This window comes from Paramisgurnus dabryanus, chromosome 3 (genome assembly GCF_030506205.2).
Source record: "Paramisgurnus dabryanus chromosome 3, PD_genome_1.1, whole genome shotgun sequence".
NCBI lineage: Eukaryota > Metazoa > Chordata > Actinopteri > Cypriniformes > Cobitidae > Paramisgurnus > Paramisgurnus dabryanus.
The window spans coordinates 5,240,960-5,263,834 of record NC_133339.1 but is presented as its reverse complement, the minus strand read 5'-3'; the positions used below and the strand labels follow the sequence as shown (position 1 = coordinate 5,263,834).

The window sequence follows — 22,875 nt, the reverse complement described above, 5'->3', positions numbered from 1 at the left end:
CGATCTCTGGTCATATGGTATTGCAGGTGGGAAAACATTGCACTTAAGTTGTATAACTTTATGGTGTGCACATGAATGCCTGCCTGCATACGTGCGTGCGTGTGTGTGTGTGAGAGAGAGAGAGAGAGAGAGAAAGAGAGAGATGCAGATGCGCAATTCTAAGGAAGCAATGATGTCTATTTATATATTAATGAATTCTTATAAATTACATATTTTGGACCACACCCACTTTCTTCCTCTAATTAGCAATTGCATTATTAAGATTCATTCACGCTCATTTGGCCACACATAGTTTTGTGGTCGTGTATAGCTCTTTGGTAAAGCATTGTGTTCGCAGCGCAAGGGTTGGAACCCACAGAAAAGATAAAAGTGTCTGCCAAATACGTAAGTGTAAACGTAAATGTTCAGAAAAAATATATATGTATGAATATTTGGATTGCAAAGTTTATTTGTACAGCACTTTTGTATTTAAATCCTTGTTTATTAGATGATACAAAATAACATAGTGTATTTGGTATATACTGTACATTTATATCAGTCTGGGAATCAAACCTGTGACTCGTGGCAATGTTTGAAATATAAAATAAGTTTAATTGTGAAAGCACTTTTAAAAAAAACTTTTTTGTTGATAAACAATATTTCACCCATGCCTTACCGTTTCAGTAACTTTAAATAATTAGAAAATGTTTAGGTGATTAGTTTGTATTAGCTCATTAATGACGTGCCTTTATATCAACATAGATTTAGTACACAGTTGAACAGACGCTGACAGTGTAGTGCATAATGTAATGATTGTACAGTATCATGTTTAATACACCACACCATTTAAAACATCTCTCTGTCTTTGCTGAACTAACTCATCATTCAGTGGTTTGTTAGTTTGTTTATTAAATCAAAGTGGATTTTCATTGCATGTCACAGTGTACTTACTTACTTTTTAAGGAATATAAAATAACAGGTTTGATGAACAATTATAAAGTCAGTCTCAAGTTTACAGGCAAATTTTAAACATTAAAAGTTTAAATGGTTTATCATATTTGGTATTTTGGTAACTATAGTCTATTCAAAATATGTAGATAAACATCATTTACAAATATGGAGGGGAGTAACATTCATTCAGATGTACTGTGATAAAGTAAAAACTAATTTAGTTCGAACTCTCATGTCAACAGGACTGATTCAGTTTCAGTGCCGAGCTGAAGGTAAGTCTTGAAAGAAACACATTTTTCTTAACATGCATGTTTAAGGCATTTTTCACCTATGACCATTCTAACAGGGTTTTAAATGTTATCAAAATCCAGACTGGGCATCTTGCACCCATCATAAGGCATCTCATTGTTATTTCAGTGTAGTATAATTCATCAATGACTGCCTTCGAACTGCTTGTTTTTACATTTATATAGATTCATTTGTTCATGATTTATGTTTCATTTTATAAATGAACACACACAGGTATTTCTAACACTGGTAGGTGTAGATATTTCGAATATACTGCATTGTGTTTCAGTATTAAATGTTGTGGTTGTTCCAAGGAAAATGCTCTTACGTCATCTGTGTGAATTGCTTATTTGTTATGGGGTGTGATGAGATCTTGTGAGATTAAATAAGTATTACTAAATGAATTATGTCATGAGAGTTCTCGTGCTGGCCATTTCTCTAACAAAAGGCTGCATCCTTTGGAGGTTGCATTTGTAGACTGCATACATCATAGAGACAGAATATTAACAATTATAAAGTTTAGTATTATATGCAGTTGGTCATAAACTGTAATATGCTCATGACTTGTGAATATAATGCTCAGTAAAAATTAGCTGTAATTATGCAACTGGTTGCCAGTAACTTACTGTAGAAGATAAAGACTGAAAATGTTTCATGTTAGTTTAACTTTGAACAAACTGTTTCCAGTAAATAACATAAATGTAAAATCTACAGTAAGTTACTGGCAGCTGGTTGCCAGTAATACACAGTAGTACTTTAATTTCTGCAGAAAATGTTTACAGTGCTGTTTTTTTATTAAAAAGGCTACGTAGCCTTACTGTAATGTGGCTACTTGTTTTGATACTTTATTTGAACCAATTATTATTGCATCATCATTATTATGTAATTTTAAAGGTTATTGCTTACTTGGGTCTACTTTTATTACCAAAAATATCAAATTACTTCATTATCAGTTAGCAAAATAATTGTTAGGGACAGTCGTAGATTAGTTAAAACATTTCAAAATAATGAGATTTCGGTTTCCCGTTCATTTATATTATCATTGATGATTTTTTAGAAACCACACCCCTACTAATTGTAAAGTTTTATTTATTTTTAGTGACCTGTCATTCAAAGATGAAGTTCATGTTTGTGACTCTACTGATTATTGGTGAAATTACAGATTTAAGAGCAGGTAATCATTTATTATATTTACATGCAAAAGAAAGTAAAAAGTAAGAATTAAAACATTATCAGACAAACCTTTTACAAACAGCCTTTTTGTAATTTTTTTATTTGGCAAAATTAAATGAATTATAACATTTCCCGTTAAAGCGATAGTTCGGCCAAAAATGATATTAAACCCATGATTTACTCACCCCCAAGCTGTCTGAGTTGCATATGTCCATCGTTTTTCAGACAAACACATTTTCGGATATTTTAGAAAATGTTTTAGATCTTTCAGTTGAATAAATGTAATGTTACGGGGTCCAAGACCTTCAAGTCCAAAAAAAGTGCGTCCATCCTTCACAAAATAAATCCAAACGGCTCCAGGATGATAAACAAAGGTCTTCTGAGGGTAATCCGCGCGGTGTTGTTGTAGAAATATCCATATTTAAAACATTATTAACATAAATAAATACTTTCCGGTAGCGCAGCCATCTTAGTCGCGTCCGCATTCAGGCTGAGAGCTTACGCAGCCTACGGAGGCTACTCAGCTGCTGCTCTGTGCCCCCGCCCTCCGAATTTGTCATACGTCACTAAGAAAAGTGCGTACACTACGCTAATACTCTCTCCTGAATACAGAGGAGTCTAAGATGGCGGCGCTACCGGAAGGTAGTTATTTTCGTTAATAAAATTTTAACAACACACCTACAACACCTACATCTACAACAACACCGCGCGGATTACCCTCAGAAGACCTTTGTTTATCATCCTGGAGCCGTTTGGATTTATTTTGTGAAGGATGGACGCACTTTTTTTGGACTTGAAGGTCGTGGACCCCGTAGCATTACATTTAATCAACTGAAAGATCTAAAACATTTTCTAAAATATCTGAAAATGTGTTTGTCTGAAAAACGATGGACATATGCAACTCGGACAGCTTGGGGGTGAGTAAATCATGGATTTAATATCATTTTTGGCCGAACTATCCCTTTAAATGTATTAGTAGTAAATAATAGACTTAGAAGACACTAAATCACAAGAGTTAACTAAGACACTAAGCACAAAACAGATTTCAGACCTGTTTTCTGTCTCTAACAGATCAGTTTGCTGTTGTTGGACCTGTAGCTCCTCTCCTCGCTGTATCTGGTGAAGATGTGATTCTGCCCTGTTCTCTCAAACCCAACATCAGTGCTGTAAACATGAGAGTCGAGTGGTTTAGACTTGATCTCAAAGACTCAGTGGTTCATCTCTATGAAGATCATGAAGATAAAAACACAAATCAGCTTCAGTCGTACAGAGGAAGAACTGAAGTGTTTAAAGATGAACTACAGAAAGGAAACACATCACTCAAACTCTCAAGAGTTCAGATCTCTGATGAAGGACTTTATAAGTGTTTTGTTCAGTCCAAAACCAGGAGTGATGACATCACTGTTGATCTCAGAGTTGAAGGTGAGCAAACCAGTGAAAATAAACATTAAATGTGTTTAATTATTATTATATTATAAGATTTTTTATTTAAAAGTAAAAATCACTAAATGAATGTTTTTCATGTTTTTGTTATGTGTAGCTGTAGGAAGTCCTCCACTCATCACTATAGATGGATTTGATGTTTCTGGTGGACTTCATCTTCAGTGTGAATCTAAAGGTTGGAACCCTGAACCTGAACTTGTGTGGCTGGACAGTGAAGGAGTCACTTTGACATCTGAAAATACAGACAAACAGAGAGAGACAGATGGATTCAGAGTGAAACACATGATCACTGTATATAACAGAGACAGTAAATATCACTGTAGAGTCAAACTGAGACATCACATGAAGGAGACTGAGATTATTACATCAAGTAAGTACTCACACACTCACACACACACACACACACACACACACACACACACACTGTTTCTGGTTATGTTGTTTATTATCTCAGAGATATGAGGCTTTAAAAAAAACTTGTGTGTTACGATTGGAGCTAGGAGGAGAAGTGGATCCAATTGGATTTGACACATCCCAACTCTACTGTACCTTTTTGTTGTAGTAAAACATAAAATGCATTGTATTTGAGAATAAATGTACTATTGATCATTGTTCATATTTCTAATGAAACATTAAGTTATTCTTGACTTTGAAGGTTTTGTGTTACAGGTCAAATTTTTAACCCCTGGAGCTCATCCGGGATTTTCATTTATGTTGTGCTCAGTGTGGTCATTGCAACACTGATCATTTTGTCTGTTAATGACACAAGAGGTAAAATCCATGTTTGTTTTATTTGATTTAGTATTTATTAATACTGTATATAGTGAGATCTAAGGTTGATTAGATACTGTATAAAGAAATTATGTTTTTGTCATAAATTGATCATGTCATCAGTTTGTGGAGTGCAGTTTGTGTGAATGCTGTTTGTTAGTGTTTTTAAAGAAGCTACTTCTGAGCAGTGAACAAACTGCACTTTGAGATTTTACTTCTTATGACAACACTTAAAAGCAAAAACAAAATAAATTACAACAGTTTTAGACTATGTTTACACGTGGGCGGCTATTTTCATAAACGGACATTTCAACCTCTCCGATTTCAAAAATAAATGTCGGTTTTCAGAAAAGTGTTCATTGACACGTACCCGTTTATATATATAGTGTAACGAGGAGCTCAAGCCCATGTAAGCCAATCAGAATCCCGAAAACAGCAACAAATTTACAAATTCCTGTTTCTCTTTTGAACAAAGTCGCACTATTGACGTAGGTGCGATCTCTGGAGCATACTGTGACTAAGCTGCCTAAATATCCATTTGTCACATGCAACCGTGCAACCGAAGTTTTTTAAAATCTCCACTTTTAGAAAATAGTTTTTAGAAAGAATCAGATTAAGAGGCGAGTTCTCCATTTGTGTGTAAACGAAGGACGCAAACAAAGGGAAACAGTTTTTCTAAATAACCATGTACGTGTAAACAGGGCTTTATCTTGTGCAGTGGAAACTGCACACATTATCTTGTAAAGATCAACACAGTGTCAAGTGGGCAATCTTAATTTGCCATGTGGAAGTTTTATAGTTGTTATTTATGCTTTCGTTAAGAAATCATCATGTCTGTTTAATGTTTTTTACTCAGAACTAAAAAGTAAAAGTGTGGGAACCAAGAAACACCACAGACTGAAGAAAAGATAAAGATTGAGAACCAAAGACCAAAGAGCCTGCAATTAAATTGACTTTCTCTTTAGAAAATAATCTTTATGTCACTGACAACATTGTTCTGTACTCAAAACATTTTGTTTTCAATACCAATGTATCTGGGATTGAGTAAAAAATAAAACATTACTAGTGTAAGGGTGGATTCACTACAGTGGTTCAGTCTGTAGGAACGCCGAAATGACTGAGAAATCTTAACAGCAAGATATTATAAAACTGTGTATTTCTGGTCAATTTTCACCCTTCTGCAACCTATACCAATGACGGAAATAAGTGCAGTTATAATAGCAAAATATGTGGGAGAGCATTGCTAGAATATAAATATATTGAATTGCAATATGTAGCGTTTAAGTATTAACACTAAATCAAAACTAAACAACAAATTTGTAAATGAAAAGGTTTAATAACAGCACTGACTTAAAGTTACAATTTAAATGGTTACACTATAAATGCATTAAAATGGTACTTAATACAAACAATTAACTGTTTCCAATGTATGTGAGATATTACCTGATAAGATAGAGAACAGAGAAAGAAAGAAAGTTTAGAAGAAAGAGAATCACCATTAAGAACTGGAGTCTTGGCCTAAAGGCCTAAACCAAAGAACTCAGGTAAAGAAGAAAAGCAGAGGGCAGAAAGAATGGCAAATGCCAAAAGGCAAAAGCCCAGAGCTCATGAAAACCAAGACCTTTATTCTCTATCCCTTGACCATGTGACCAAACCTAACATGATACATTCAAACTGACCAATCAGAAGACCACACCTTTAACCCCCACTGTATTGAACAAACAGCTGTAACAATAGTCTTTGTAAGCACAGGAATGCAGATGGTACAGTATGGAAATGGGGGTTGTGACAAATTGTGACGAAGTAATAAATTCCTATATTTTTAATCCTACACTAGGATTTCCTTTACTTTTGAAAATATGCAACCAGTCTGGGCACTTAAGTATAATGTAAATGTGTGTGTGTGTGTCAGTGCCGGCTGGTCACTAGTGGGCGCTGGGGCGCCGCCCCCTTAAAGATGGCCAGAGAGAAAAGCTACTTTAACATGTTACTAAAAAGTTAAATATATAGTGCAAATTAATACAAAATAAAATCATTTAGTTGTACCATTTCACTGTTTGTCATGTTATAATTTATTTAAAACAATTAAAAATCAAAACTGAGTTCGTTGTGTGTGTGTCATGTTTGTGTGTCTGGGGCGCACCCCTAATGAGTGTCTATGTAGGTCAGGAAAAAGGGTAAAAACATGTGACCTGAGGCTGAGCTCTAAGTGCCTGGTTTCGGATCCGCCCTGGGGCGCAGGACTGTGCGCCCCAAACACTCCCACTTATGTATTAAGCGAATCAATATTTCTTTGAATGTTTTTTACCTCCTGTGATTGGATCGTTCTCAGAGTCTCATAACCGCATTGGAGATTGCTGTGTTAACTGATAGCTACAGTACAGATCAGTGAAAGCAAGTGAAATATCTTGAGATGAAGGAAAATATGCTTTTATCCTTACAAAATCACCCTATACAAGGTATTTAATTGATGAATAAATAAAGGATTAAGAAGCTTGGACCAGATCAACCAACAGAGTCAAATGATGGCAGTCTGTGTGCTCCACCACTTCTCATGGCAAACGGAGTTGGCTAGCTGGATATAGCATGTAAGTCTTGAGTTTTATTTTTTTCCCTGTTTGCTGTTTTAAAGTCTGAATGCATGATAGACGCACGACATGAACTTTTGTGGCGCGTTTGAGCTTGTGTTGCGTGGACATAATGAGAGCGAGAGCTCATATAATCCGGTATTTTCCGTGGCTTGGTCAACTTTGTTGTTAGTTTTGTTGTTGTAGAGTTTAAAAAAGCACCCACGAGAAAACCACTGTTTTAAAGGAAACTCCACGAACTGTGCATATTGTACATGTACTTAGCCTATGTACTTAAGTCTGTTGTGAGGGTAAAAAGTGCTTGTGCTATTGCTATAAAAGCAAAAAGAAATGTACGAGCCTCTGATTAGGCAACTTTAATGTCTCTTTTGGTGTGTGTTCGGTCGCATTAAACGAAAAGTCTTTGACGGAGAAAATTGAAGCAGAATAAAGAAAAATCTGAACGCCATTTTGGCAGATTGCCCAAACAACTTAACTTGAGAATGTAATTCCTAGGCATGTCCAGTTAGTGGCAGTGTGTTGCTCAAATGACGCCCTGGTTTCTAAACATTCTCGCGATATGTTGATGTCATACACTGATTGGTCTGCGCATGGCTGCTGAAGTTAAACACTACAGGAGCGCTGCAACAAGACGCCTGTCTAAGGTAAAGATACAAAATCTAATGACAAGAATCTGCATTAATTTGCCTTCATGCGTTTATTACACAAGATGGTTTCAGATGAGTTTAGTTCAATTCAGATTTTTACATGTTTATTGATATTTTAATCGCAGTAGTATTTTGTTATTTGATTTGTTCATATTTGCCTGTTCAGCATAAGCTCGCGTGTTTTATTGCCTCCGCTGTCACTGTGAGAAAAAAACATTAATTCATCTGCTTTATGTGATGGTAAAGTGATGCACGGTCTCCGTTTATCTGTTCTCTAAACAAATGAATAAACACATTTGACTTGTATGCTCGTCTTGTAAGTTTATGATTAGAAATTGACATGTGAACGAAAATGAAAATAATTAAAACATGAAATGACGGATAACAACTGACTGTGAAGGACTTTATCAAAAAAATGACGGAGATTGAAAAAGTCTATCGCAACCTCTGTGTGTGCGCGTGCGTGCGTGTGCGTGAATGATTACCTTGATATTAGTTCATTACAGATTCATAGTACATTTATTTTGTGCGTTTCATTTCAACTGTAATTTATTACTAACATTTTAGCTTAGTAGTATACTCATCACCTGATAAATGGCTATTAAGAGAGTACTGCATTACTACAGTAAAAGTTTGATTTTGAGTGTGTTTGCGCCCGCCCAAATTTTTTTAGCACCAGCCGCCACTGGCGCATGTATGTGCGTGCATGTGAGAGAGAGAGAGAGAGAGAGAGAGAGAGAGAGGCAGTTCTGAGGAAGAGAACATGACTATTTATGATATGTTAATGAATTCTAGTGAATTTGGACAGAATCCAAGAGCAGAGTTCAAGGAGATCAGTCCAAATGAAGTTCAGGGAAAAAGAAGAGAGCGAGCATATCCAACATTCCATATTTATCCTTTTGTTTGACCATGTGACCAAACGCAACTGATTGATCAGTTTGATTATAATCAAGAAGACCACCTTTAACCCCCACTGCACTGGACAAACAACTCTGCAAATAGGGATGCAGATGGTTCAAGAAGGGAATGGCGGTTGTAATACTTGTGTATTTAGGATGTACTGCAGTCTAACTCTGCGTTCACACCAGACGCGAATGATGCGAATGAATTGGGCTATTCGCACGTAGCTTTAGCTGGTCTCAATATGTATATATAGCTCATATTAAGTAAAGAGTATTTTTTACAATTCACCAGGTTGTCCAACCTCCTCCCTCACAAGCAAGATCCTTTAAATTCCTGTTTCTATCTTCTAAGTACGAAGATGTATTGTACAGCTCCAGGTGTCTACATACAGCGACAATGATTTTGTCCTCCATTGTTGTTTCATTTCTGCCTCCGCTCCCTATGTCATACTCACTAGTCACTAGAGCAAGCTTCTGATTTGTTAACGCGGCATGAATATTCGCCAAAGTTGAGATTCCTCATCTTGCGCGAATCATGCATTATGCGCATCAAACGCCCAAAATACTCAATTTACACTGTGTTTTCGCATCGCCTCCAGCCTCATTCAGACCACCAGCGACTTTCTCTTGTGTGTCGCCGGTTTCTTTCAATGAGGCATTTATAAATCTTCTTGTCATAAACAAATGAGTAGGGTCCACAGTAACTGGCGTGAAAAGGATGACGCAACTCCACTTTTCGCTTCCCTTGGTAGTAGCTGGAAAAAAATCGCTCATCATTTGCATAAAGTTTAACTTTTCTTAACTAATTTAATGACAACTGGGTTGTCATGGGATAATATCGGACAGAACACACAGTTTGGTTAAAAATGACCCAATACAAGATGATATTATAAACAACAATGGGTTATAATAATAACTCAGCAGTTGTGTTAATGAGAAAATATGTGGATGTAAACATGCTATGTTTATTTTATGAGCATATTAATGAAGTGCATTTATTTAGTGCAGTTTAACAGACACTGACAGTAGTGCATAATAATGTCATGAGTGTATCATGTTTAATACACCATATCTGACAATAATTCAAAACATATATCCTTACTCATTAAGAGATCATTCTATGTTTTTTGTTTGTTTGTTTATTAAATCAAAGCAGGGAATTCATTGCATGTCACAGTAAATTTCTGAAACTCTGACAGTTCAAGGAATGTAAAATAACAGGTTATGCGAAAACATTTGATCATGTCTGAGTCTGTAGTTTGGTGAAATGAAAATCATTCCACAAAATATCATAGTTTGTTAGATAAAGGCCATAGCCACAACAGGGAGAGAACAGGTGATAAACCACTGATGCCTCTGGGACCAACGGACTGGAGGCCAGACTTCTGCACCTTGGATCCTCTTTCATGAGTTCGGTACACTGGGAACACTGGTTGATATCTGAGTTGGAAATCTGAGTACTGTGATTTTTGTTGTTGTGAAGCATAGTATGCATTGTATTTGAGCCTAAATGTACTTTACAGCTTGATCATTGTTATTTTTAATGAAACAGAAGGTTATTTATTACTCTAAACAGTGAGCTTGGTTTCTAAACACAACAGTTTTGTTTTACAGGTAAAATGTTTAATTTCTGGATCCTGATCTTGATTTCAGTTGTGCTCAGTGTTGTGATTGCAATACTGATTACTTTGTTTGTTCATAACACAAGAGGTAACTTCCATGTTTGTTTTATTAGATTTAATGTTTGTAAATATTGTATATAGTGAGACCTATGATTGTTCATCTTAGTTAGTGTAGTGTGTGTGTGAATGATGTTTGTTACAGTTTTTAAAAGAATAACATTTTCAGGTTTAGATTAACGTAATCTTTATTTGAGCAGTGAGCACACAGCGATTTGAGATTTCACTTCTCATATCAGCACTTAAAAGCAAAACGAATTAAAATAGATCACAACAGTTTTTATGGTCTGTGTTATGTGGTGGAAACTGCACACATTATCCTGTAAAGATGAACATAGTGTCAAGTTGGCAATTGCCTAAAAATAATGTTGTGTATGTTCATGGTTGCTATTTCTGTTAAGAAATAATTATGTCAATTTAATGTTTTTTTCTACAGAACTCCAGAGTAAAAAACAAAGAGAGGACCAGAGACTACAGAGTGAAGACCAGACCCTGAAGAGTGAGAACCATACCCTAAAGAGTGAGAACCAGACCCTAAAGGTTGAGAACCAGCCCCTAAAGAGTAAGAACCAGACCCTAAAGAGTGAGAACCATACCCTAAAGAGTGAGAACCAGACCCTAAAGGTTGAGAACCAGCCCCTAAAGAGTAAGAACCAGACCCTAAAGAGTGAGAACCAGACCCTGAGGAGTGAAAAGATAAAGAGTGAAGATCAGACCCTAAATAGTGAGAAACAGACCCTAAAGAGTGAGAACCAGACCCTAAAGAGTGAGGACCAGACCATAAAAAGTGAGGACCAGATCCTAAAGAGTGAGAACCTTAAGAGTAAAGATCAGACCATAAAGATGGAGACCAAGACCCAAAAGAGTGAGAGCCTAAAGAATGAAGACCAGACCTTAAAGATAGAAACCCAGATCCAAAAGAGTGAGATTCTAAAGAGTAAAGATCAAACCCTAAAGAATGAGAACCTAAAGAGTGAGGACCAGAGCCTCAAGAGTGAGAACCTAAAGAGTGAGAACCAGACCCTAAAGGATGAAAACCTAAAGAGTGAGAACCTAAAGAGTGAGAACCAGACCCTAAAGGGTGAAAACCTAAAGAGTGAGAACCAGACCCTAAAGGATGAAAACCTAAAGAGTGAGAACCAGACCCTAAAGAGTGAAGATCAGACTCTAAAAAGTGAGAACGTAAAAAGTGAGAACCAGACCCTTAAGAATGAAAACCTAAAGAGTGAAAACCAGACCCTAAAGAGGGAGAACCAGACCCTAAAGAGTGAGAACCAGACTCTCAAAAGTGAGAACGTAAAAAGTGAGAACCAGAGCCTAAAGAGTGAGAACCAGACCATACAGAGTGAAGACCAGACTCTAAAGAGTGAGGACAAGAGACTGAAGAGTGAGAACCTAAAGAGTGAGAACCAAACCCTAAAGAGTGAGAACCAGACCCTAAAGAGTGAGAACCAGACCCTAAAGGTTGAGAACCAGCCCCTAAAGAGTAAGAACCAGACCCTAAAGAGTGAGAACCAGACCCTGAGGAGTGAAAAGATAAAGAGTGAAGATCAGACCCTAAATAGTGAGAAACAGACCCTAAAGAGTGAGAACCAGACCCTAAAGAGTGAGGACCAGACCATAAAAAGTGAGGACCAGATCCTAAAGAGTGAGAACCTTAAGAGTAAAGATCAGACCATAAAGATGGAGACCAAGACCCAAAAGAGTGAGAGCCTAAAGAATGAAGACCAGACCTTAAAGATAGAAACCCAGATCCAAAAGAGTGAGATTCTAAAGAGTAAAGATCAAACCCTAAAGAATGAGAACCTAAAGAGTGAGGACCAGAGCCTCAAGAGTGAGAACCTAAAGAGTGAGAACCAGACCCTAAAGGATGAAAACCTAAAGAGTGAGAACCTAAAGAGTGAGAACCAGACCCTAAAGGGTGAAAACCTAAAGAGTGAGAACCAGACCCTAAAGGATGAAAACCTAAAGAGTGAGAACCAGACCCTAAAGAGTGAAGATCAGACTCTAAAAAGTGAGAACGTAAAAAGTGAGAACCAGACCCTTAAGAATGAAAACCTAAAGAGTGAAAACCAGACCCTAAAGAGTGAGAACCAGACTCTCAAAAGTGAGAACGTAAAAAGTGAGAACCAGAGCCTAAAGAGTGAGAACCAGACCATACAGAGTGAAGACCAGACTCTAAAGAGTGAGGACAAGAGACTGAAGAGTGAGAACCTAAAGAGTGAGAACCAAACCCTAAAGAGTGAGAACCAGACCCTAAAGAGGGAGAACCAGACCCTAAAGAGTGAAGATCAGGCTCTGAAAAGTGAGAATGTAAAAAGTGAGAACCAGACCCTAAAGAGTGAGAACCGGACCCTAAAGAGTGAGAACCGGACCCTAAAGAGTGAGAACCAGATCCTACAGAGTGAAGACCAGACTCTAAAGAGTGAGGACCAGAGACTGAAGAGTGGGAACCTAAAAAATGAGAACCTAAAGAGTGAGAACCAGACCCTAAAGAGTGAAGATCAGACTCCAAAGAGTGAGAACCTAAAAAGTGAGAACCAGATCCTGCAGAGTGAAGATCAGACCCTAAAGAGTGAGAACCTAAAAAGTGAGAACCAGACCCTAAAGAGTGAGAACCAGACCCTAAAGAGTGAGACCCTAAAGAGTGAAGCCCTAAAGAGTGAGAACCACACCCTTAAGAGTGAGAACCAGACCATAAAGAATGAAGATCAGACTCTAAAGAGTGAGAACCTAAAAAGTGAGAACCAGACCCTAAAGAATGAGAACCTAAAGAGTGAGAACCGGACCCTAAAGAGTGAAGATCAGACTCTAAAAAGTGAGAACCTAAAAAGTGAGAACCAGACCCTAAAAAGTGAGAACCAGGCCACAAAGAGTACAGATCAATGTAACACATTGTGTGTCATATTTCACTGTGATTTTTCGTCATTTTCAATCTTAAGTATAATTCTGTTATGATCTCTGTTTAACTCTTTACTGTCTGTCTGTTTTTAGTGAAATCACTGTTAAGAAAATATGCAGGTAAGTTAAAGTTTGATGACATCATTAAAGTTTTTATGTAAGTAAAGTTTTGTTATCCTCTTTAAAAAAATATTTTACATTTATTATATATTTAACATAAGTTAATTTTCTCCATGCTTTGCGTTTATGTTTGTTTATTTCTCTGCAAAGTGATGTTGTGTTATAGAAAGACACAAACTAATAATATTATTATCATCATTATTACAACATTCATCTGTAAAGCAGAAATCTCAATTTTTTAGCAGTGAATGTGACTCTGGATCCTGATTCAGCTCATCCTGATCTAATTTTGTCTGATGATGGGAAACAAATGAGATATGAATACAAACTTAAAAGAGTAAAGGATGGAAATAAAGAGCAAAATAACACATATTTCTGTGTTCTTGGAAAGCAAGGATTCGCCTCAGGGTGTTTTTACTATGAGGTGCAGGTGAAGGGGGTAACAAGGTGGTATTTAGGTGTGGCCAAAGACTCTGTTAAAAGGAACGGCGAGATCAGTCTGAATCCTAAGAATGGATTCTGGACTATGGGAAGGAGAGATGGGATGTATTTGGCTTGTGAGAATCCATATATTCCTCTTTTCCTGAATGTGGCGCCTCGGAGAGTTGGGGTGTTTGTGGATTATGAGGAGGGTCGGGTGTCTTTTTATGATATGGAGTCTGTTTTTCATATCTACTCCTTCACTGCACAGTCTTTTGATGAACATCTATATCCTTTTTTTTCTTTGGGTCATGATTGGTCTAAAAAGTCAGATGTATCACTTGTCATCTAGTGATCTCTCATAAGATCTGATCTAAAATAATCTCCAATTGAGAGGGAATCACAGCCCCCATTCAAAAAGACTTGTGATAATGCGTCCAATTGAAAAATAAACTGACTAATGATTTGACATTTTATTTTCATTATATTTTCATTATAATCTTGAGGCAAAACTGCCAATATTAAAATAAAAGGCAAATGTGAATAAAGAAATTGCAAATATATTTTAAATATATAAAGTTTTTTTTATTAATGCTTCATTAAATTTAAAGTTTAGTTTTTTGTTCTCTTTTACTTTTATTTTCTTTTTTTTTTTAAATACTAGTGACAAATCTAGCATCAATTTCTGTACCTGCAAACTACATCACTGTTAGAACAATCTGAAAAACCTGTACACTGAAAAAAAATGATTCATTTAATTTACTATTTAAGATACATTTAAACAAAAGTGTTTTATTTTTTATGTAGCTTAAATACATTTATTGTGACCACTTACCTTTAAAAAATTAAGTATTTTTTCAGTGTACAGAACTGTTTTATTTTATTTTTATGTATGTTGTATTGTATTAACATTATTTGTGTAATATTGCTGATAAATAGATTTTGTTCTTATTTTATTAGTCACTTTATACTTTAACAATATTTGAAAGTTATATGAGGTAGGCTAGTAGTTGTCATAACCTTGTTTAATGTTACATGGCAAAAAAAAAATAAGCAGGACCATCAATACATAAATACTGGCCAAACCGGGTGCGTTTCCAAAAAGCATGGGAAAGCTTTAGACGGGTGTAAAATATGGGAGTATTTGTTCTTGGTTTACTGTACATAAGTATTTTTTTTTGTATCTGCTTTAATTACAATTTTAACAGAATACTTGTACTTTTACTGTACTTAATAAAATTGTTAAAGAAAAATATTTTTTCCATACAATTTTGTACTTTTAATGTCACGTCTCAACACTTAAAAATGTGTTTTGGGTTGAATTGGAAACTAACTGTTTTGGACATATTAATATGCTTTAATGATCAAACACTTGATAAAGATATTGAAAATATCTTATTCAAATGTTGATTTTACAAGGGAAATTTCATATTTATAAAGTTAAATGGTCTGACTCCAAATCAAAGTTCTTTTTATTTTAACAATGAGCTTAAAAATTATTGTACGATGCTAAAGAATAAAGCTGATAAGATTACAAGCAAATATGACATGAAGTTTATTTAACTAAGTCCGGGAGGAGCATGGTCATTTGATCCAACCAATCAGCGCAAAGAGCTTCCTATAGCCATCCCTCACCTCTGTCCCGTGACATTTTATTGCAGCATCCCTCCTCCACCCCATCACCTCAGGAGTACTCTGGGACCCCTCGGACAACACGCCTAATGTGCTTTATCTCATTCTCTATGGATTCCATGCAAACTTGTGAAATAAATTAAATGACCTTTTCTTTTTTGTTTATTGTATTTATTATTAACTCTGAACTGTTGTATTATGGCAAATAAAATAAAATAAAATAATAAAATAAAATAAAACGTTGTCAGCATCTTGACAAATAATAGAGTGCCACATGGATAATGTTTTTTTTTAGGCAAAACCAAGAAGCGAGTTTGGGATTTTGGTTAAACGCCTTAAATAAGATCTCGGGTTAACAGGGTGTGTGTGCGTGTTTTGGAAAATTATTTCATTATTTAATTTTTATGTTTAAAAAAAGTTGTTTTGAGAGAGAAAAATAATGCATTTGAATTGTCAAGGGTTCCTAAATCAGTGACTGTGCCCCTGAGACTTTTGTGCAGGAACCATATCTTGTTGTCCACTAGATGGCACAATGTGACCAAATACTTTTCCTTCCATTGACTTCCAATAATACGCATGAATGGAATGAGTCAGACTGAAAACGTAAGCTCGTGCGACGATATTTTGCAATTGCAGGTACCGTGACTGCCTTTTCTGTCCTTATTTTAGCTTTTCCTGTGCTTCAGGTCAAACCACAGCGCATTTACACAAATTATAAAGTGACACTGGCAGTCAGTCTGTGTTGTTAAGTAAAAGCAAATTTACTGTGCTAGGAGACGATTAGAAAGACTACTGTAAGATCGTCCCGATAAAACATTTGTAGTTACAGTGGTAAACATTAAGATTTGGGTTCTTCTGACCATGTATATTTCGTGTACTTTATTACATTAGAGATCTCCACTAAATCAACCCAAATCAATGCTTGACATAGAACTGCTTAATATAAGTAAAAAATTGTTTTAAAAAATAATATAAAGAAAGATAATACACATAAATAAATTACACGTTCAATTTGCTTAAGCTAAACCAATGTTTATTTTTTTATCAGCATGTCAAAGATCAAGGGGTTGTTTCTTAAGACATTGAGTGTGAAAACAATTTGAAAACAATCATCTGTGGTAGAGCTTTTATCAGAAATATTAGATAATTGTGATTATTCTTCTAAAAGTACTTCAAAGCTATACATTTTCCAAATTAAAGACATATAAAACTTAAAAGCAAAGTTGTAAACAGCTTTTAAAAAAGGTTTATTAAGCTAGATTTCTATGATTGAGAGACACGGTTTAAGCATTATCAGCTTAAGCATCCCTCTCATCGATCTTTTACAATTCATAGCTGCAGTCAGATCCTCTTCTGTTGTCATCGCTCTTTTAAGATGCCGTTGCCTTTTCCTGTCTCTCTCTGTCCTACACAGTCTCACATCTTCAAGCATTTTTAATCTAATACATAACTGCTTTCAACTCAATAATAACAAGCCTCCCTAATATGGGTTAGTACACACTACTGTTTGCAATTATATATAAAAGCACTTTTCCTCAGTTAAAGCTAAAGCTTAGTTGAGTTTCTCATTCAATATCTTCAATCCATTATATGCATTATCACTACTCAGATTATAATAAAATAAAATAAAAGCAAAATTAACAAAATTAAACAGAATAATTGCATAAGTTTTATATTCAATATAAATAAACTATGTTTTGGTAATTTACCATCATTTCTGTATTAATCACGATTTATCTTGTGGTCTTCTTAAAGCCTTTAAAAGACAAAAAAACAAACATTTTATGTTGTTGAAGGTCAACATATCCTACTACATTGTACAAGAATATCAGTACTGAATAATATCATGAAAATCCACACAGAGTAGCATTACCTTCATAAAATATGCTTTGATACTCACCCTTCTCTCTAATAGCACACAAAGTTAAGTTTCTCCATACAGTCTCTGTTCTCCCAGCTCTGAGTTGTCATGTTTAGAGATCCACAGTAAGTGTAATTGGCAGGACAGGCTGGCAGCTGGGCACTAAGATATCCCAGACTTTCATCATTTAACCAGAACCATGAGTTGGTCAGGAACCGTAGACCTGTCCACACACTTGATGTCTCAGCAGTGGTTTGTTTGGCTTGGATGAGATGTAAATCTGTTGGCATACTGGCCAGATCAGTGTGATGAGTCCTGCAGTATTGTAACGCGTCCTCCCAGCTCTTATTCTCTTTAACCACAATCAGTTCAGTGTCCCACTTGTAGCAGAAGTAAGGGTGTGAATCAGTACACTTCCTATCATGCAATTCACTAATTTGAACTACATTGCAGATGTCAGTGCCTGCTTCATTTGGTTGATTTGGTCCCCAGATGATAAAACTTTTATTTCCTCCATCACTCCACTCCCAGTTGTTTGGAGAGATCAATTGCAGACCAACCCAGCTGTCTGAGTATGAACCACTAAGCCCACTTGCATTGTTTAACGCTGTGATTTCCTCCTGTCTGTCAACACTGGACAGGTCATCATAGTTGTCTCTGCAAAAGCTTTGAGCGTCTCTCCATGTTGAAGCATTACTAAAATAAAAATGTTGTCTTTTCAGTGCTGTTGTCAGCTCACAATGAGCTGAGAGGAGAAGAGCAAACACAACAATCTTCATCTCTTCTGTGAAGGGTGAGTCAGTCAACACTCTCCTAAAACACGCTTTATATGTTAACACCAACTTTACATTTGTTAGTCAGTAATGTATGCAAATGATCACTTTACCTGTCATATAGAAAAATATTAATCTCTATAGGAATAAATCTCTAATTTCTAACTTATCAGCATCTTTCATTAAATCCAGGAGTTTTGTTAAAACTATGGTGTTAAAAGCGAACATTTGCTCTGAAAGATGATAAATAAATACTAAGCCATTTTTTTTTTGCAGAAGAAATAAATGGAGGAAGAGAAGAATAAAAACAGATGGGCAGGTTGAGATAGATGCGTCAGAGCAGTGAGTAGTTAAAATGTTTTGATGATTAACAAAATCAAAATTGATTTTTGAAAGATTTTATACAAATGTCATTTTGCCATCAAGCTTAAATTCTATCAGGTGCCGTACACTGTTAAAAGTGTTTCTGTGCCTTAGTAGATTTAACTAAATAAAATGAGTAAACTGTGTTACATTTTTTTAAATCAAAGTATAAGTTAAATTAACATAATAATTTGAATAATTTGAGTAATTCTAAATGAACACATCATTGAGTAAATTCAATTTCATTTTATCATGTATAATCCACTTTAATTTGTAAGATGGAAATTAACTTAATAATTTTGTGTTGAAACTACGTGATTTTATTATTAAACATAACTTAATAGGCAGTGGACTCGTAGTTCCCAGCATGCTTTGCACAGGACTGCATTTGGTGAGTTAAATTTGAATTTAAACTCTATTTCATGTGTTATTACATGACATTTTTTTACATTGGTTGTACTTAATTTATTTGCTTTTTTGCATTAATTAAAATCCATATTATTAAGTTGTCCTTACTCAAAATATGAGTTAGTTCAATAAACTTACTGTACAAAAAGTAGTCGGAAAATGTTGCCTTTATTTGATTGAGTTAGATCAAAGTAACAGTTTTTACAGTGTAATATAATGTAAAAATTATTCAAAGGTGTATTTTTTTCCATTTACAACATATTTGGACACAAATTAATAAATAAGCTGTCAGTTTAAGACCAGATATGAAACAATAATGTGTTAAATCCCAGATAGTGAGTACTGTCAGAACCTAATGTCAAAAAGCAGTCACTGGGGCGGTGCCCTTTCAAAAAGTACACCTTTGTACATAAAGAGTGCACATTAGTTCATATCAAAATATATACATAAATACTACATATAGCACCTTTTTAAAAGAGATACCAGTGACGGTTTTTGTAATCTTTGTATAATGTTCCAGTGTCATTGCTTGTTTAAATAAAAAACAACAACTCGTGCAACATGCGTGATAAGTGCCTCCTGTCATTTGAAATGATTTGCATTATGCATCATTTTCCTCTCAAAATTATTGTTTTGACTAATGAGCTTTTCAGAACATGGAAAGGGATGGCAACTGTCTGACAGAGAAGAAACTACAAAGCCAAATGACCCAGCCAATAACAACAACATTTAAGGATTACTTCACTTTCTAAAAAAATCTTATAATTTACTCACCCCCATGTCATCCAAGATGTTAATGTCTTTCTTTGTTCAGTTGAGAAGCAATTAATATTATTTTATTTTTTGAAAACATTCCAATCTCATTTAAAAAAATTAAACAACCTCAACCGAGGCATTAGGGTCTTATCTAGCAGAACGATTGCCATTTTCAACAAAGTAAATGCTTTTAAACCACTCATTTCCCGGGTCTTGTCACTTTTCCCCGATCCCTTACTTGTAATGATTTCCAAGTGTATGTAATTTATTTTGTCCAATTTAAAGTCCTTGTGCTTGATGTTCTTTGCTTGTACGTTTGTCTTTCTTATTGTGAGTATCGTGTCCTGAAAGTATCCTGTTTATTTTATTGTTATTTAGTAGAGTTTGTTTGTAAGTTGTTCTAGTTTAGTCAGTTTTTTGTTATCTTGTATTTGTGGTGTTTTTCCCCCTCGTGGGTTTTGTTTTTTGTCTCTTTAATTAAAGTCATCAGTGTTTTTTGTATACATCTGTCTGCGCCTGGGTTCTTGTGTTGCCAACCCTGACAATGACAATCATTTTGCTTGATAAGACCCTTATGCCTCAGTTGGTATAAATGGTAACACTTAACTTGTTCAGTTATGTCATTTTTAATGCAAAGATGACATTGTTTGAAATGTCTTTGTTATGACAACTTGACATAAACCAATACATCATAACTTGTCTTAAATCTGTCATAAGCATGACATAGCAGAATAATTATCAATCTAAAGAAACTGCTTTATGGGTAAACATTACATTAAACTTATTTAAAGTCATTTAAATGTCATTAAGTGTTAATACTGTCAAATAATTTATTTACCTTAACAAAAATGCTACAAACACGTCAAAAGATTATACTTAAGTTTATGTATGTGCACAATACAGAGGTTATGCAATTTTCTGACATAGAAGAAAAAAAACCCAAAAAAACCCATTTAATTAATTATTTTAATTTCATTAACAGCAATATGGATGCAACTCTGTGTGGCTTAACCCATTATTGTACTGATAATTATAATTAGTAAAATAATAATAATAATAACAATATAAAAAATGTATTGAATGATTGATTTTGTTTCTTAAACACATGAAGGAAACAAAAAAATGAACTGAAGAATGTTCATGACGCTAAAACTATTTGACAGAGTATTAACACTTAATGACATTTTAATGACCAATTCAATTTGTATCACTGGTTAAAAGTGTTAAGTTATGTTGTCTTGGTAATGTCAAGTTGTCATGACAAGTTATGATGTTTTGGTTAAAGTGAAGTTATCATAACAAAGACATCTCAAACAATGTCATTCTTGCCTTAAAAGTGACATAATTGAACAAATGACACTTAATGACAGATGTCATGAATATGCATAAAATCTGCTTCATGTTCATGACACGTCATGTCATGATTGTGAAGGTGTCATGTCAGTCTTATGAACACCCCTTTTAAGTAAAGTGTTACCGGATAAAGAGCCCTTTGAAGCTGCATTGACTGTTGAGGTCCACTAAAGTCTACTATATGGAAGAAAAAAATCCTGGAATGTTTTCCTCAAAATATGTATTTATTTTGGACTGAACAAAGAAAGACATAAATATCTTGAATGTTATGGGGTGAGTAAACTACTGGGATTTTTTAATGAAAGTGGATTAATCCTTTATGTGCGATTAACACAACTGTCACAGGCCAAAACATTTTAGTGCTATTACTGAATTCCTGCAATAACAATATAGAGTAAGATATAAAACATGTATACTGTATTTCGTAGTTATCTTGACTAACATTACAGATCACATCATTTTGTGCATGCATGCGTGTGTGTGAATAATATGCTGATCTTACCATACAAACTGATTCTTAAAAAACAAGAGTCTTCTTCTGTGATCATGATCTCTTATCCCCAGGTGCACCTTAGTACCAAATAACTAAATTATGCAAACGTATTACAGAAGCCCATTAGGACCTATTAGGACAATAGTCATGCAAACTTGAAAAATTTGAGAGAGAAATCTTGGATGCATGTAAATAAGTTAATGACATTGCATGCATTGTTTCCTTTAACCTCCTAGGACCCGAGCTTTGGTTTGTCTTATTTTATATTTCTACCAGCTATTTTGGGGTTAGGAAGAACCAATAAATATAATAACCAAATATTTTTCTTTGAACACGAAGCAGTGTAATTGTCCATGTTTGTGTACAACAGGTACCAGTTACACAAAATTAATATAGTGCAAACATAAAAAATGTGATGTCTACGTATAGTGGACAAACCAGGTCAAAGGAGGTTAAAAATAACTTCAGAAATTCATAACATTTTTCAGTTTTATCCATTTTGAATACACAGAGGTAGTGGTACCAAAGAGTGCATATAAGTGGATATTATTATTGGTACCAAATGTATATAGCTGTAGCTAAATTGTACATATTAAGACCTTCATATTGCTGCCCAATTGACAAACTGGGACCATTTTTTCTCACATTGCTGTTTCATTCAAAACCTCTTTACTGTATTTAAAAATTATATGTATGCTAGCACAGTAAATGCAGGCATCCAGCAGAAGATTTTTCAATTTAAAATTAATGGCAAAAATCTGGTGTACATTTGTAAAAATGAATGTCTCTAAATGAAAAACACACCAAGCTAAATAGTACATTTAAACTAAAATCTTAAACATCACTATCACCTCAATACAGTCTGTTGGATGAACTATTTATTTTTATATAATTATTAAAATTAAATAAGAATTCAGCATACCCTGTTTCCTATCTTTAATTTTGTTTGGCGCAACTGATTCTTAAGTGATGCAGTCATGTAAATTCTTACTTTAAATAATAAGCTAATAATAATAGGTTAAAGTAAAACAAATAGCTAAGAACTTGATTGTAAATAGTTATTATATTGAATGCATACATTTATATGCTTATATGACTATTTTTCTGCCTTAAAACAAAAATATAATAAAACCAGATGCTGAAGATACTAAATATTTAGCCATTATAATTTAATAAGTTATACATATTTACAAAAACAAATGAATGTGTTAGACACACAAAGGGGTACTTAGCTGAGATTTAATTTTGAAATAAAATTTGGTATACATGTATATATATCCTCCTGCATCCCAGCAATTCATTTTTGCCCACTATAGTGGAGATTGGGTCTTCGCTCATATCACTCATGTTGTGTATGTCATTCTGTTAAATCCT

The 22,875-nt window shown here is 34.8% G+C and overlaps 1 protein-coding gene across 1 annotated transcript; it reads left to right on the top strand.

Annotated features, from left to right (window-relative positions):
- The first annotated feature begins 1,162 nt into the window (after positions 1–1,162).
- On the top strand, positions 1,163–15,053 carry LOC135768390 (uncharacterized). The gene is made up of 7 exons (XM_073813850.1): positions 1,163–1,202; positions 3,463–3,813; positions 3,932–4,204; positions 10,357–10,452; positions 10,858–13,275; positions 13,416–13,442; positions 13,685–15,053. The coding sequence occupies exons 1-7, from the start codon at positions 1,163–1,165 to the stop codon at positions 14,212–14,214; spliced, it is 3,735 nt and encodes a 1,244-aa protein (XP_073669951.1). The 3' UTR covers positions 14,215–15,053.
- The last annotated feature ends 7,822 nt before the right edge of the window (positions 15,054–22,875 follow it).